Below are 16902 nucleotides of genomic sequence, written 5' to 3' on the forward strand. Positions count from 1 at the left end.
AACAGGTTGGATAGACATCTGTCAGGGATGGTGTAGACGGAGCTTGGTCCTGCCTTGAGGGCGGGGGGCTGGACTCGATGACCTCTTGAGGTCCCTTCCAGTCCTATTATTCTATGATTCTATGATTAACCGTTGACAACAGAATTAGTCTGTCTCAAAAATTACTTTTTTTGGTGAAAAGTGAAAATATTAAAAAATACATTGATGAAAAGTTTCATCTTGGGAGCAACAGTCTCCATATATTTGGCATCTTTAAAAGAACTCATCCAAGACAAAGAACAACAGTTTTGTATCAAGCAATCCACACATTAAGATCCAAAGCCATTTTGCATAAACTTTATTTTGAAAAACAAGGAAATTAAAATATTGCTTCCATTCTCTTTTGGAGTTGATTAAGTTTCATATAAAATCCAAGAGCAAAAATATTTTGTACAAATATTCATAAAAGGGTAATGAAATCCACATGATATAGAACTATGAAATCTATCTACATTAGTCAGCAATTAAAAGAAATAAAGAGATTAAAAAGGATTTTTGGTCAAAAACATTGTTGTACATTGGGAATATTCATTCAGTTGTGTTATTAAACATTTAAATGCAGACAAAATAATTGTCACAGCATTTCTGAATTTTCAAAAGCTGCCAAGATCCTAAGTCAAAAAGACAAGTTCAGAAAAACCAAATCCTCTTCCTGAATTGAAGAGTTACAAAAAAGGAGAAGAGAGGTTTAACCAATAGAAAGCATAAGAAATGGCTCCATCCATAAAACCAAGCACACACATACTGTACCACAGAGATTAAGGAAAGAAGGCAGAGAAGAGCCTTTGAGTCCTTTTGACAGTTTGAAGGAGGCAGGGCTGTGGTTTCAGGGTACCCTATTTGTATCAGCTGCATTTGTTGCTACACATGAAAACAGCATGAGCAAGTATTCTCAGGTACAGATATAATCAGTTTGTCTTAATTTTACTGAGGTGACCAAGAAATGATGGAGGAACAATGTAGAGACAATGAGTCTGAAGGTGAGGTACAATCTCCTTCCCAGAGGGAGCTCTGAAGTCTGAACATTCTCAGTAAACATTTGACACTCATGTGCTCTCCTCAGATGATCTCAGTTGGTGTTTCTCTGAGGGAGAGGAAGGGTCTCATGAAGATACTTCATACTCCCATGCTCAGAGAAGTCAGAAACAACATGATTCTCCCCTTTCAGCAACCACTTTGTAGTTAATAGCCCCTCAATTCCTACTGGCCCACGGGCATGGATACGAGAAGTACTGATTCCAACCTCTGCACCTGCAACCAAGAGGGAGGTTTAGACATAAGATGATGAAAGGAAGTTTTGTGCAGTTAGCGCTTTGCTGGGACCATTTTCTACCATCAATTCTATCATTTAATTTCTTCTAAGAGGGAAACAGAAAAGCCAGTATCTTGTTTTCCCATGCCATTTTTGCAGGCCCCAGACCAGTATTGTTGAATTTACAGTTTAGAAATAACAGTCGTATTATTCTGCAGACATGTATCTTTATTCTTCCTACTTTTACCATCATGAAAGCATCGTTTCTTTAGTACTGTGGCAAGAACAATAGGAACATTTCATTTTCCAAAAAATGTCAAGTTCATAAATAGATCCCAAACTGGCTCTTAAGAAAAGAGAGAGAAACCCTAACTAGATAGAACAGACTAAGTTTGTGCTTTAGTATCTCTGCCATTCACAGTCTAGGGTAGCCTCAGCCAGGACATGAAGCAATGATTAGACCACAAAGCAGCAGTTGTGGCTAGGCAGTGTGACCAAGCAGCCAGGTAACAGAATTGGAGTGGCTCCAGAGGCAATCCTCTACAATTGTGCTCTAAACAAGAGTGCTTCCTTCACACTCTCTCTCTGCAAGTTCCAGAAGCTGCGTGGGAGGAGGCTGTTCTAAAGAACCTCTTTTTCTCTTCCCCTCACTGCATGCAGTTCTGACGTTTTAGTAGCTGGTAACAGTGCCTGCCAAAGTACAGGCAGTCCCCGACTTACGCGGATCCGACTTATGTCGGATCCGCAGTTACGAACGGGGCCGCCCCAGAGTACACGGACTGCGGGACCTCGCGGTCCTGCCGCCCGTGTACTCTGGGGCTTTCTCTGCGTCTCCCTGGTCTGCAGACCAGGAAGACGCAGAGCAAAGCCGCGGAGGGGCTCGGGCAGCGGGGCACCCCAGGCGCGCCTGGACTGCTCCGCTGCCGGCTTCCCCGCGGCTTTGCAAGACTGTGGGGGGGCTCGGGGAGCGAGGCAGCCCAGGCACGCCTGGACTGCTCCGCCGCCGGCTTCCCTGCGGCTTTGCAAAGCCGAGGGGGGGGGGGGCTCGGGCAGCGAGGCAGCCCAGGCGCGCCTGGACTGCTCCGCCGCTGGCTTCCCTGCGGCTTTGCAAAGCTGCGGGGGGGCTCGGGCAGCGGGGCACCCCAGGCGCGCCTGGGCTGCTCCGCTGCCGGCTTCCCTGAGGCTTTGCAAAGTCGCGGGGGAAGCCGGCAGCGGGACAGCCCAGATGCCCCGCGGCTGTCCCGCTGACGGCGTCCTCAGAGGCTTTGCTCCCCGTCTCCCTGGTCTGCTGGTCTCCAGGAGACCAGGGAGACTGGGAGCAAAGCCGCGGAGGACCCAGGCGGCGGGACCGCGGTGCGTCTCGGTCCGCCGCCCGTGTCTTCCTGGTCTGCTGGGGTGGGGGGAGCGCAGCTAGTCCCCCCCCCCCAGCAGACTAGGCTTTTCTCCGGACGCCTGTGGCAGAGCAGCTGGGGTGCTGCCGGTTGGTCCCGCAGCGCTGCTCTGGGCGCTACTGGTCCAACCCAGCAGCACCCCAGCTGCTCTGGTCCTGATTCAGCCGCTGCTGGTCAGTTTCAGCAGCGGCTGAATCAGGACGCCTGGGGCAGAGCAGATGGGGTGCTGCTGGCTTGGTCCAGTAGTGCCGAGGAGCGGCGCTACTGGAGCAACCCAGCAGCACCCCAGCTGCTCTGCCCCAGGCGTCCTGATTTAGCCGCTGCTGAAACTGACCTGCGCTGACTACAGGAAGCCCGAGGCAGAGTTGCTCTGACCCGGGCTTCCTGGAATCAGCTGCTGATCAGTTTCAGCAGCTGCTGACTTGGGGACGCTTGGGGTTCTTAAGTTGATTCTGTATGTAAGTCAGAACTGGCGGTCAGTTTCAGCAGCGGCTGAATCTGGACGCCAGTTCCGACTTACATACAGATTCAACTTAAGAACAAACCTACAGTCCCTATCTTGTACGTAACCCGGGGACTGCCTGTATGTGATGAGAATTGGGAGGGTGCAACACATTCACTTCTAGTTCTACCAACAGGATGGATAAAAATTGAGTTAAAAGTAAGATTTTGATTTAAAGAAGCTTCTTTTAAAAAGTATTTAAAATTAATGACAACCTGTGGTACTCGATTGTACTAAAGCCACTGAGCTTAGCAAATGACTTCCACTAGTTCCTGACACCAGAGTTCGTTGCAGTGCTCAACGAGCTATTGACAGCGGCAGCCTCTTCTGCAGATACTGAGAGAATATTTTCTATCTTTCTGTTTATTCAATCACTATAGCATAACAGCTATTTAATTCATAGTTAAAAAGCTAACAGGCAGATGAAAAGGCAGGAGACTGTTTTCTTCATTCAATCCATGAATAAAGAATGAGTTGTGAAGATTAGATTAACTATTTTTAAAATTTTCAAGGTCTTGATTACTAGAAACAATCAGTTCTATTCATTAACTATACACAACACTTGCTTTAATGAATGAGTTAGTTTTATATACAAAATATGTTTCGCTTTTTCTTCTGATGCAGCACATTTAAGATTGTTTTATTAAATAAACTAATTTTAAAAGGCTGTTTTTGTGCATTTTAATTCAATTCCAATTTCCATATCAATGGAATCTGACACAAATCATGAAAACTCATTCCGATTTCAAATCGGACTATAGCAATTCTTTAGAAAATGGCCAGTGAAACCATTCTGGAACTGAAACAAAGGAGAATGCAAAATGAAACCCAAATGTTGTGATTTTAGAATATGATCTCTCTTAGTATGTACATGTCCTGTGTTCAGAACAATGGAGCATCAATTTTGGTTGAAGGATCTAAATGCTACTGTAATTTAGCAACATTACATCTTATTTTATGATCTTGCTCCAGTTAATTCAACCCACCAGACTGTCTCCTAGTCCCATAGAGTAGAAGATCCAAGTTTCAACTTTTACTACAGTATGTTCTGTAAAACTTCTCTCATTGGCAGGCAGGCAATCAGAGACGGGACTATCCCATCCTACAGGATTCAGGTTGGCATTCTCTGTCATTCTTATGGGAAAACGTGAAAATCCCAAATTCAGATCCCCAGCTGCAAGCAGCACAAAATAATTCCACTCAACCCCTTACCAAGTCCAAACCGATATCCATCGGAGAATCGGGTGCTGGCATTCCAGAAGACACAGGCACTGTCCACATGCTGAAGAAAGAACTCTGCTGTTTTCTCTATAAGAAAGAGAAAAATCTGAATAGACACAGATGGAACAAGGCTCTCAAATCAAGTAATGGGTGCATTATGAAAACCTGAACAGATGTAATGCTATGTGAGACACTTAATTGAGCATCCATGACCAGAACAATGCTTACATGTCTCTTTCTCCACAGCACAGACTCAAAAATATAGATCTGCAAACAGAAGAATGAGACTAGGAGAAAGAGGAAAAACTACAAAGTTCCCCATTGCTTGTAAGGAGAAAAATTGTTCTCCTTGACCTCTGATGACTGGCCAAGAAGCAATGGACTTAAATTGCTGCAAAGAAGGTTTAGGTTGGACATTAGAAAAAACTTCCTACTTGTTTTGGTGTAATAAATTGCTAGGGAGATTGTGGAATCCCCATCACTGGAGATATTTAAGAGCAGGTTAGATAAACATTTATCAGGGATGATCTAGAATGGTGTTTGATCTTGCCGCAAGGGCAGGGGACTGGACTTGATGACCTCTTGAAGTCCCTTCCAGTTCTAGTGTTCTATGATTCTATGAGAGCAACTGGTGCAGGACAGGTAAAAGTACACTCTACATACTCAGGGTAGACTGAACAAAGCCATTCAGGTCACTAACCGTTCTCTGTGACGATAACATCTGTGTGTGAACTTCCGTACTTGTGGATATGATCAATTGCTTCCTGGACACTATCGACAACCTCAATGCAACACTCTAGATCACCATATTCTGTACGGAGAGATTTTACTTCTGAAGGACTGAAAGTCAAATATGAGGCAAATTTGGGACCAGCATGAATCTTCACCTGCAAGAACAGAGGATCTGATAACATCTATTTTCTATGCAGAATGGACACTTTTGAATTACATTCTTACTAGGCAGAAAGCCAGTTGCAGCATAAAGATCTTAGCTTATCTGGATTCCTGAATGGAGTTTTACATCATAAGATGTAGAAACAGTTTCAGGGAACTTGATGACAACTAGTAACAGGATACAGACTTAAGTCATGGTAGACCTGAATATCAACTCTCAGTATGACATTGTAGCTAAAAAGGGTTAAGACAATTAGACTCCTGTTCGCTTATCTCAAACAGGAGTAGGGAGGCAACATTACATCTAACACAACACTAGTGAAATCCTATTTGGGGTACTGTTCCCAGTTACATTGAAATCATGGAGTGGGAGTTCAGTGAAAAGCTACAAGGATCCGAAGTCTAGAAAGAGACACTGCACAAGAAACTTCAGGTACTAAGCCTATGTGGTTTACCAAAATGGAGATTAAAAGATTTCAAATCAGGGCCAGTGTCTCTCCGGAATATATGCTTTACGTCAAACATAAGTTACTAGGTTCACCACAGCAGTAAGTGAATGAAGTTCTCTGGCCTATATCGTAAAGGAGGTCAGACTGGATAATCTAATTATGCCTTCTCTCCTTAAGACTTAGTAGTTTAAGCACAACTTCCAACTACTTACAAAGAGAAACAAGAGAAGGTACTGGAGGACTAGTCCACAAACAGAGATGTGTGTCACGTTACTGGATTTTAAAGTGAGCAGACAGATCACTGTTGCACCCACAAGTGGTGTTTGCCCCAAATTCTGTACAAAGGGGGCCATGTGAGGTGTCAAATAAAAGCGTATGCTCTACGGATTCTATGTATGCTACTCATGTACTTGTATGATGTTTGTATATGAAGTTATGAATACGGGCTCTATTCTTGTACTGTAAATGTTCTGTCTGGGAAGGAGCAATGGACCTGGACTGCCTATTCTGAGGAATGATAGTTCAGTGAATACCTGTGCTAACTAGCTCTGCTTCTTGGACAATGGCTCTTGGGAGTGGCCAATACACACCTGAGAAATGTGTCTGGAAGCCTACCGACCGGCCAGTGCCTCATAGCTACTTGCATGTGAAACATAGATAGGTCACTTGATCATGTGACCAGTTTCAGTTTGGGAGACACCAGGAATATAAAAATCCCATGAGGCCATCTCCATCTTGTCTTCAGTCTTGCTACTGATTCCAGATGCATCCTTGCTAGGGACAGAGAGCCGGGAATGATTGCTGACCCATCCTAATACAGGATGTACACCAGAGACTTCTAAGCTAGCAGTTTGTAACATCTCTGCTAAAAGCCTGCATCAAGAACTTGGTGATTGATGTTTGTAATGTATTTTCCTTAACAATCTTACTCTCAACCTTTTATTAATAAACCTTCAGATTTTAGATTCTAAAGGATTGGCTCAGCACGCTCTTATGGGTAAGATCTAAAGTGTAAGTTGACCTGGGAGAGTGTGGCTCATTCTTTGGGACTGGGAGGATCTGTTCAGAGTAGGTGAGTTCGGGTTTTATAACCTCTCACCTGTGTGTAAGGTCCAGGGCTGATTGTGGCACACTGTGGGGTCTCTAAGGGTTTTTGCTCACGAGGCTTCCTGCTGGCCAGATTGGCAGCTGAAGTGCTCTGTGCAACTGGTTTGTGGCATATTTGGGAAAGGCCTCCAGTCAAGAGCTGTAAGTAGCCCAGGATTTGAGCAACTCGTCCTGAGCTAACGCCCTCAGTGGTGCTCAGACCCGACCAGGTCCGTCACTGGATGACACAATTCAAAGTCTGGAAGATGAAGCTACACAAATGTAAACGGAAAAGAACATTAACAAGAACCTGTGGCCAGACTGGGTTAAGGATATTAAATACCAGTTAATTTACTAGTTTAATAGTTGATGGAATTTCTAATACTCGACTAGTTGATAGGTACTCCTGCATTCCTCCTCTGAAATGTACAAGAGCCCTTGTACACTTCAAAGGAGGAATGCACAACTCCACGTGCAGCCCAGGGCCAGAGGGAAGTCCTGCTGACTCGGGGCACTATGAGAGCACTTCTGCTTTGAAATGCTTCCTGCTGGCTCCAGGCTGCACACAGTGTGACAGCTTTGAAATGTCCCCAGTGGGAGCTCTTGTACATTTCAAAGCAGAAGCGTCTGCATGGAGCCTGGGGTCAGAGTCCCTCACTGACCTTGGGTTCCATGCTGTGCTGCCGCTTTGAAATGCCACGTGGAGCCGGGGTCAAGCTCAGGACTCCTCAGCTGATCCTGGGCTCCATGGAAGTGCCGTGCAGAGGCCGGGGCGTTTCAAAGTGGCAGCACCACACGGAGGCTGGGGTATGGGCTCCGTGTGGCGCTGACGCTTTGAAGTATCCTCTCTTCCCGCCTCTTTGCTGTCTCTATCCAATAGAGGGAATGAACAGAATGGGGAATATCAAGTGATTCTTTCCCTGTCGCCTAGTCCCAGCTTCTAGCAAACAGAGGCTAGGGACACCATTCCTACTCATCCTAGCTAGTAGCCATTAATGGACCCAGCCTCCAGGAATTTATCTAGCTCTTTATCCTCTGGCAAGGAGTTCTGCAGGTGGACTGCACGCTGTGCGAAGAAAAACTTTCATTTGTTTATTTCAAACTTGCTACCTCTTCATTTCATTTGGTGACCCCTAGCTCTTCTGTTATGGAAACAAGTAAATAACTTTTCCTTATTCATTTTCTTCACACTAGTCATGATGTTATAGATCACTATCATTTCCCCCACCTTAATCTCCTCTTTTCTACTATGAAAAGTCCCAGTCTTCTTAATCTCTCTTCATGTGGGACCCCTTCCAAACCTCTCATCATTTTGTTGCCCTTTTCTGAACCTTTTCCAGTGCTAAGAGATTGTTTTTGACATGAGGCGACCACATCTGTACGCAGTATTTAAGATGTGAGCATCCCATTGATTTATACAGAGGCAATAAGTCAGCTATTCTCTGTCTTATTCACTATCCTTTTTAAATGATTCTTAACACTGCTTTTTTGACTGCTGCTGCCCATTCATTGGATATTTTCAGAGAACTATCAACAATGACTCCAAGATCTCCCTCGAGTGGTTATAGCTAAATTAGTCTCCATTTTATACGTATAGTTTGGATTTTTTTCCAATGTGCATTACTTTGCATTTATCGACATTAAAAATCATTAACTATTTTGTTACCCAGTCTCCTAGTTTTGTAAGATTCTTTTGAACCTCTTTACAGTGCACTTTGGTCTTAACTATCTTCAGCAGTTTAATATCATCTACAAATTTTGCCACCCATGTGTGTACCCATTTTTTCTAGATCGTTAATGAATATGTTGAATAGAACTGGTCCCAGTACTGGTCCTGAGGTGATGTGTACCCAGTTAATATCTGTTCTAGAAATTGTTCTAGATTTGATCCTAACAAATAGGGAGGAACTGATTGAGAATTTGAAAGTGGAAGGCAGCTTGGGTGAAAGTGATCATGAAATCATAGAGTTCATAATACTAAGGAAGGGTAGAAGGGAGAACAGCAAAATAGAGAAATGGATTTCAGGAAGGCGGATTTTAGTAAGCTCAGAGAGCTGATAGGTAAGGTCTCATGGGAATCAAGGCTGAGGGGAACAACAACTGAGAAGAGTTGGCAGTTTTTCAAAGGGACATTATTAAGGGCCCAAAAGCAAGCTATTCTGCTGTGTCGGAAAGATAGAAAATATGGCAAAAGATCGCCTCGGCTTAACCACGAGATCTTGCATGATCTAAAAATAAAAAAGGACCCTTCCCCTCCCCAGCTTCTGCCTTCCAGTTTGTGGGGCTGCCAGAGCCTTTTTGAATCTGGTGGTCGCTGGCCGTGACGTCACAACGCCACGTCACACCAGCATCCTGGCATCTGCTGGCATCCCGCCCTCCGGCTCACGCCCTGCCTCCTCGCGCTGGAGCTGCATGCAGGCAGCCCGACAGCGAGAATCACTGCATTTCCCCCTCCCCAGCAGCGTTCCGCTCCTCTGCCCAGCCGGAGGATGAGATGGGGCTGCGCTGCCCGTACTCGGCACGGGCCGCACAGTGAGCCCCTGCGGGCTGCATGCGGCCTTCGGGCCATATGTTGTGCAGGCCTGATCCAGAGTGTTCCCAGATGAGCTTGCTCCTGCACTCTACCTCCCACCCAGATTCTGCAACCCTAACCCTATCACACTCACTGGCAGCTCTGTCCCACACATTGGACTCCTCATTTTTGGCTCCACCCCAGAGCCTGGTGGGGGGGCCCACAAAATCCACTAACCTTGGAACCCCAGTCCTCCCTGTCCTTCCCCCTCCTCATGGCGCTGGAGTACCAGAGGAATGAGATGTCTCAGTTGGGAGCCACATCAGAGAGTGTTGAAGGGGCTGGTTTTTTTGCTTCTTACTTGTGTGGTCCCCAACTGATTTTTCTGTGGGTCAGTGGCCTGACCCACAAAAAAATTCCCACCCCTGCCACACAAAGACAATGTTGAAACCTTCTATGTTGGACATTAATATTTTACTTCCTTTAAAAATGAAGCCTAGCCAAAAAGCCCCCAATTGGGACCCAGCCCCCATCTGGCCTCAACATCATAACACTCCTGCAACTCCCCCCCCAACCCTAAGCCCTTCATACACCTGAACACTCTGCTCTGAGCATCTCATACCTCTACATCCCGAAACTCCTGCACCTCCACATCCCCTGTGCCATAAGATTGAGAGAAGGCAGCCTGAATGCATGCATGAAGCTGGATTTGACTAATTATGATGTAAACTTCAAAGAAATGTGCAAAAAGAAGTCCCATTAAATAAAGTCTGAGAGTACTTTTCATTTCTGCTATGATTAATCATGTCAATTATCAATAATATTACGTTATATATTTTCAGTCACACAAATGAGCACTCTTACACGGTTCTTTGTTAACCACTTGTTCTGAATTTTGATGTAATTTGGCTTTTTGGTTTCAAAAGGTTGCCAACGTAGAGGTAGTCATAGCCCTTGGCAGGCACCAATTATTTCCTTTCTGCTCTCTTGGAGATGAGCCGAATCAAAGAGGGTGTCTGCACAGCACCCTAGGGATCTTAGTCACCCCTTCATTCAAGGGTAAGGCCAAGGATTGTCAAGAGGGAGTCGCAGACCTCCTGGGACAGGTGGTGGGGCTACAATTGCCTCATCCCGCAATGCGGACCAAGAAGCAGTGGCCCCCCCCAATGGATAGTGGTTGATCCATTGACCTTTCCCTCAACCCGGGGGTGAGACAATCCCCCATCTCCAGTGCCGGAACCTGGCTTCCTGGAGGCACCGAGGATGGGTCCGAGGCTCCGGTTACTGAGCCTGCCACCTGCAGCCGAACCTGGAAGCCCCAGGGAGTCCAAGGGCACCACTGCACCTGCCATTGCTGAGGCCAGGGCTCTGAGAGGCCATCTGCGGAACCATGTAACATTTTGACCATGGGGCAGAGGGCTGCACCAGTGGCAGGGAGGCCGAGTCTGAGGCTGCACCTGTTGATCGGACACTGGCAGAATCCCAAGATCTGGAGCGTAATAAACACTCCTTACGGTGCTGAGAACGATCTCAGTGACCACGTGCAGGGCCTGCAGCGTTTAGTTGGCAGGCTCCTGTGGTCCCAAAAGGAGCTCTGAGAGCTCAAGTGACAGTGTTGAGACAGTGATCTCCAGCGCCGTGAGGCTGACTGCAACCTGCGGGAGTGGGCTCAGAGACCCGAGATACTTGATACTGGTGAGTATCAGGCTTGAGGAGAGCAGCAGTGTGGAGACAGTGAATAGTGCCTGGCGTGGTGCAAACTGTACGGAGCAGCACTCTCTCTACGGTACTGTTATGGCCACTGAGCGCATGCGTCCACAGGTCTGCGCTCCAATGTCCGGGGTGCCAGAGTCGATGACGTTGCATCAATACCTGTACTGACCTGGTGGGACTATGGCGAGCCCTCTGATCCGGGCACACCGGAGATTGTAAGTGTCGAATGCTTGGCAACTGGGTAGCGAGCGGCAGCTTTCCCCAATGCCTGGGCCCAGGCAGCCCCATCGATGATGGCACTGGCATACAGAGTATGTCCTGTGTCACTTAAAGGCCTCCTGTATGCGCATGTGGGGCAGAGGGGGGTGCTGAATGTCAACAGCCACGAGCGGCCACTGAGTTGGACTGGGGCTGGCCGCTTGCATTGGGGACTTGTCCTTGGCGCAGTCTGACGGACAATCCCCCTTGGCTTTCCCCTTACAGTCAGGAGAGCTGTCTTTGGCCAACTTCTTCAGCCCTGTTCGACTGGGCCAAAGACCCCCGGTGCTCCATAGGAGGTGCCAGCAGTGCACTTTGCACTGAGGCTGTGGTACTCAGCACTGAATTGGAGTGTAGCTCCTGCAGTGCTAATGGCAACTCCATTAGTAGCACCTTTAAATGAATTCCCCTTTCTTTTATGGTCCCAGGAGGGAAGAAGTGCAAACCCAGCGCTTAGCAGAGACATGGGATTCACCTAAGTCACGAAGACAGTCAGCACGAGAGTCGCTAATGCATAGGCCTGCGGCACACAGCACGGGGTTTAAAACCGGGAAAACGAGGCATGCTTGACCCCAGGTAAAGTCCCAGCAGGGACTAACTCACTGTTAATGACTTTATTACAGCACAAAAGAAACTATTGACAAGCGAGGGAATAAGAACACTAAGGCCAACGCTGGAGCAGCAAAAAGGAACTAAGGAGGGAGGGGCCTGGGAGTGTCCTATATAATGCAGCGTGTCTGCCATTCCAGAGGGTGTTGAGACCCAGGCCCCTATGGGTACTGCTCTGAGTAAAACTTCTGGCTTGGTCCTGCCTTGAGGGCGGGGGGCTGGACTCGATGACCTCTTGAGGTCCCTTCCAGTCCTATGATTCTATGAGTAGGGATACTAAATATCGGTTAACCTCATGAACTCTTACTGGTTAGTCAACTATTCTATAGTTTCTGGGGGTAGGGCCAGAAGCCAGCATACTTCAGTCGCACTCCCGGCAAGCCCCCTGCAACTCCACACTGCTGCCTCTGTATCAGACGGCAGCAGCCCTTATCCAGGGGAGGGGCTGAGCTCCCGGACCCGGCATGAGCCAGAACTGAACCAGGCTGCCTGCCTGCCTTGCTCCTAATACACTTTAAATGAAGAGACGTGGGGTTAGGTCCTGGACCTGGCATGAGCCAGGACTAAGCTGGGCTGCTGGCTAGCCTGCTAAAAAAGTTACTGGCAGGTGGAGGGGTGGGGAGAGGGAGGAGGAGAGAAATGTGTTTAGTCTATAGAATTAACATATAAGCATTTGCATATTGGTTAATCGACTACACTATTACATCCCTAGTGGTGAGCACGCCCCTAAGTTGAATGGACATGAATAAGCACTCAAAGAACTGCAAATATTGATCACCAACTAGCTATCCTGGTTCACATTATTGTTAACCACCAAGACTGATAGATCAGTTTTCTGTTTATTGTTTTCTTAATACTTATTTTGGAATTTGTTATCAGGAGACATGGCTCACTTTCTATTTAACCATGTATTTCTTGTGTTAATAACCACAGCCTGAACATACAACTAGCATAACAGGTCATATCATGTAATGTTCATCCATATGAAAGGTCTAACTTGGGTGTAAAAGCGACGAGGAGTCCTGGGGCACCTTATAGACTAACTGAAGTGTAGGAGCATAAGCTTTCGTGGGCAAAGACCCACTTCGTCAGATGCATGTAGTGGAAATTTCCAGAGGCAGGAAATTTCCACTACATGCATCTGACGAAGTGGGTCTTTGCCCACGAAAGCTTATGCTCCTACACTTCAGTTAGTCTATAAGGTGCCACAGGACTCCTCGTCGCTTTTGCAGATTCAGACTAACACGGCTACCCCTCTGATACTTAACTTGGGTGTAGAATCCTGCCTCTCTCTGCAACTCACAGGATTTTAACAACGTCCCTGTCCAGAGCCTATTCTAGTAGCAGACGCTGGAAGTGCAGTACCAGGTCTGAAATTTAGGAAATCATGTATTAGCATTGCTTTGTTGTTTTGGCTGAGATCCTAGAGGAGCAAGAAAGGAAGGAACAAAGGCATATTGTATGTGGAGGTCAAATGAATGAGAGAGCAGGTGCAAGAGGAAGGAATGGGAGTGTTGTAGAAGAAAACTGAAAAAATTGGGTGAGAATAAGACAAAGAAAAGGGACTCCAAAGAATTGGTGCTGATGGGAAAGTTCCCTCTAAGCAGCATGGCCATGCAGAATCCTATTCAGGCCTGCACACTGGCTATTAAGCTCTGTGTAGAGGCTCAAGGCTGCAGCAGGGAAGCTGCCATGGTTGGGGGAGCGTGGGCCCTTCCCCACCAGCCCCAGGATGGAACCACAATGGCTGGACAGCTCTGTGCTGGGGCTGGCAGGGAAGTGGCCAGCAACAGGTCCAGCTCCCAGACAGGTGCCAGAGGGCCACGAGCACTGCTCCCACCCTGAACACCAGCTCCGCACTTCCACTGGCCAGCTCCCAGTCAATCGGAGCTGGGCGGCAGTAGTGGTGGGCAACAGCAGCATGCAATGGCATGCCACAGACACTCCTGCACCCTCCAATCAGAAGCCAGACCTGCTGGCTACTTCCTGGGCTAAGTGCCATGCCCCAGGTCACACAGACATCAAACAACCTGCCTTTGTGTAGCTAACCAGAAGCAGCCAAGGTAAGCCCAAAATCCAACCCTTCCCCATCCTGAAACTCTCAAATCTAGATCCACCTCCTACACCACAAACTCCTCATTGCCAGCTCCTCTCCAGAGCCCACGCTTCCAGCTGGAGCCATCATCTCCCCTCCCTTACAGCCCTTACCACAGCTACCTGGCTCCACCTGCACCACACACTGTCCATATGCAGAAAGACAGCTGTCGTCTGATACATCACCTCCATATTGGTGCACATAACAAGTCTGTTCACACATTAACATAAAAAACTAGCGAGAACACTGCTGGTGGGCCAGCACAGCTTATGGAAGAGGTTAGGACAAAGAGGGTCCCTTGCTCCTAGTTCCAGGAGATGAAAAGAAGAGAACATATGTAGCCCAAGGGAAGGAACAAGATTCGTTATTCACAAGGGAACTCCTCAGGCTCAGCAGCAGCATGAGTTCAGAAGGAACTGCTTCTAGGGTCACTTCTCTGCAGCACCTTGGGTGGCAGGGAGCTCCAAAGCTTATATCTTAACATGGGATGGTATTTGCTATACTCACATTCGATTATTAGCTGCTGAAGAGAGGTTCTGCACATCACTGCTTCACACAGTCCCACTGTCTGCCAAGCTAAGTTACTAACTGAACATGATTCTCTTTATTAAGTGAGCCGTGCTTGACTAACCTGTTCGACTCTCAACATGTCGATGATCTGGTCAAATAAAGGGGTTCGCAGCAAGTCCCGGTGAATTAATAGCGTTTCCAGAGCATTACAGGCAGCAGGATATTCACATTTTGAATCTCTGACTGGGGTTAAAGAATGGACAATTGGTTACGTACCACTCCATATGAGAAGGTATTAAAAAGCAGAGGAGGTACAGATCTAAGAGAACATATCCAGTATTTCATATCAACCTCCGTCAACCTCTCAGAATGAAAAGGCCTCTCCCATCTTACCTATTCTGGTGACCTTCTCTACACTGGCGTCCGAATCCACATATACATGGCAGATCCCTTCACTGTGCCCCATAACCGGGATTCCTTTAGCAGCTTTTTGGATATCCCTAACCAGCTGAGAGGAGCCACGCGGAATGATCAGATCTATCAGCTTATCCAGACGGCAAAGATCTTCTACTTCCTCCCTGGTGTTCACCTGGAGCAATCAACCCAAGAAGCTATTACCGACTGTGATGGACTTAGAGCAAGGTGTTCTTCAGAAAGTCTTGTATGCGCAGTGCACGCATATGGCAACAAATCCTAGATTCACATCTAGGCACTCACCAGCTGCACTGCATCCTTGACCCCATGGATGGAAAGTGCTTCTTGTGTTAGATGGTGAAGGATTTGATTGCTATGCGCTGCCTCCTTCCCTCCTTTAAGTAACAAGCCATTTCCACTGGCAATAGCCAAAGCGGACACCTGTGAGAAAAAGAGAGAACCCATTAGTATCACAGAAATGATCTACTACATTTGCTGGCTATGGATATATTTCCAGGGGGACATTCTGCTCTCTTCCTGCCAGGCTGGCTATACTGCTATTTTGATCTTTAAGCCTAGATCTCCCTGGGTCCTTTGTCTGGCGTTAGACAAGATGGGTGAAGTAATCTCTTTCATTGGACCAACTTCTGTTAAGTCAAAGAGAAAACCTTTTGATCTACAAAAAGCTCTTCTGCTGGTATTGTGCATCAAGAGTATATTTATTAAATGTGTGGATGATACCAAGCTGGTAGGGGATTGCAACTATGGAAAAGGATGGGGGGAGGCAGGGCAGTCACAGCAGATCACAAGCTAAATACAAATCAATTGTGTAACATTATTGCAAAAAAAGCAAACATCATTTTATGATGTGTTATATTGTAGGTTGAACCTCTCTAGTCCAGCACCCTCAGGATATGACTAAGGACGTTAACATGCAGGTAATTAACTAACTGAGTTGGGGCGGGGGTACGCTCGCTACCCCCGCTGCTGCTCTGCAGTTTTAATGTAGTAGGAGTCGGACTGTCGCCTGGCTCCTACTACATTTGAACTACAGAACAGCAGTGGAGTTAGTCCCCAGAACAGCGTGAGCAGGGACTAAGCAGTCCCTGCTCGCACCATCCCAGGAGCTAACCCCGCTGTGGCTCTGCCTTTTAAATGTAGAAAGCCACCTGGCAAAGGTGCAGTGGGAGACTGGTCGTGAGGTGGGAATCAGTGGCTCTTTTTACATTTAAAAATCAGAAGTGCAGCGTCTGGGAATGGGTGAGAGCAGGGAATCAACTGATTCCTGGCTTGCGACCGGTCCCCCGCTACACCTCTGCCTTCTAACTCTAGTAAGAGCCAGGCAGCTCTTACTACATTTAAAAAAAGAGGCACAGCATCTGGGACCAGGTATGAGCTAGGACAGCTGATGCCCAACTTGTGCCTGGTCCCCCACTGTGTGTCTGCCTCCCTTGGCCGCCTGCAGAGATGGTGCTGGGGGTAACCAGCTTTTAAGATGGCTCCTGCTCCTCACCCTTTGCTAGAGGCAGCTGGGGGGGGGCAGAGGGGGGCGGGCAGCAGCACAGGGAAGCGACTAGCTGAATATTGACTTGACTAGTCACTTACATTCCCTAGACCAGACTGGTGCCAAAACAGAATTTGCCAAACCACGGGATGTCAATATTTTCTAGCAGCCTTACCAACACTTCCACTGCTTACTGGGCTCTTTGAACATATTTAGGGGTAAATTAGAGCTAAACAACAACACAGAACACAGAGCCAGGACTAGTGGCTGTAAAAAAACTTTATGGGACTGCGAGAAACTTGGCCACACCCACAAGTGGACATCCAGCTAACTAAAATTATGCTGGACCACGGATGTTGCCAGACCAGAGAGCTGGACTAGAGAGGTTAGAACGTAAGACCGTAAGCACAGCCATACTGGTCTAGCCCAGTACCCTGATTTCTGACAGTGGCC

At 47.2% G+C, this 16902-nt stretch overlaps 1 protein-coding gene across 7 annotated transcripts in view; it reads right to left on the reverse strand.

The window, feature by feature from the left end:
• Positions 1 to 320: 320 nt before the first annotated feature.
• Positions 321 to 16902, reverse strand: part of ALDH18A1 (aldehyde dehydrogenase 18 family member A1) — a 98938-nt gene continuing 82356 nt past the window's right edge. For 6 of the 7 annotated variants that reach the window (XM_006129393.4, XM_075934429.1, XM_075934426.1 and 3 more), the window contains exons 13-18: positions 15249 to 15386; positions 14925 to 15120; positions 14653 to 14774; positions 5106 to 5292; positions 4397 to 4492; positions 321 to 1290 (exon numbers count right to left, since the gene is read on the reverse strand). In XM_006129393.4, the coding sequence (XP_006129455.2) occupies positions 1109 to 1290; positions 4397 to 4492; positions 5106 to 5292; positions 14653 to 14774; positions 14925 to 15120; positions 15249 to 15386 (921 nt within the window). In that variant the 3' untranslated portion in view covers positions 321 to 1108. Of the gene's footprint in view, positions 1291 to 4396; positions 4493 to 5105; positions 5293 to 6847; positions 7107 to 14652; positions 14775 to 14924; positions 15121 to 15248; positions 15387 to 16902 lie in introns of those variants that run through there. The other variant, XR_012905502.1, reaches the window with a different exon arrangement.

This window comes from Pelodiscus sinensis, chromosome 8, assembly GCF_049634645.1.
Source record: "Pelodiscus sinensis isolate JC-2024 chromosome 8, ASM4963464v1, whole genome shotgun sequence".
Classification (NCBI taxonomy): Eukaryota; Metazoa; Chordata; order Testudines; family Trionychidae; genus Pelodiscus; species Pelodiscus sinensis.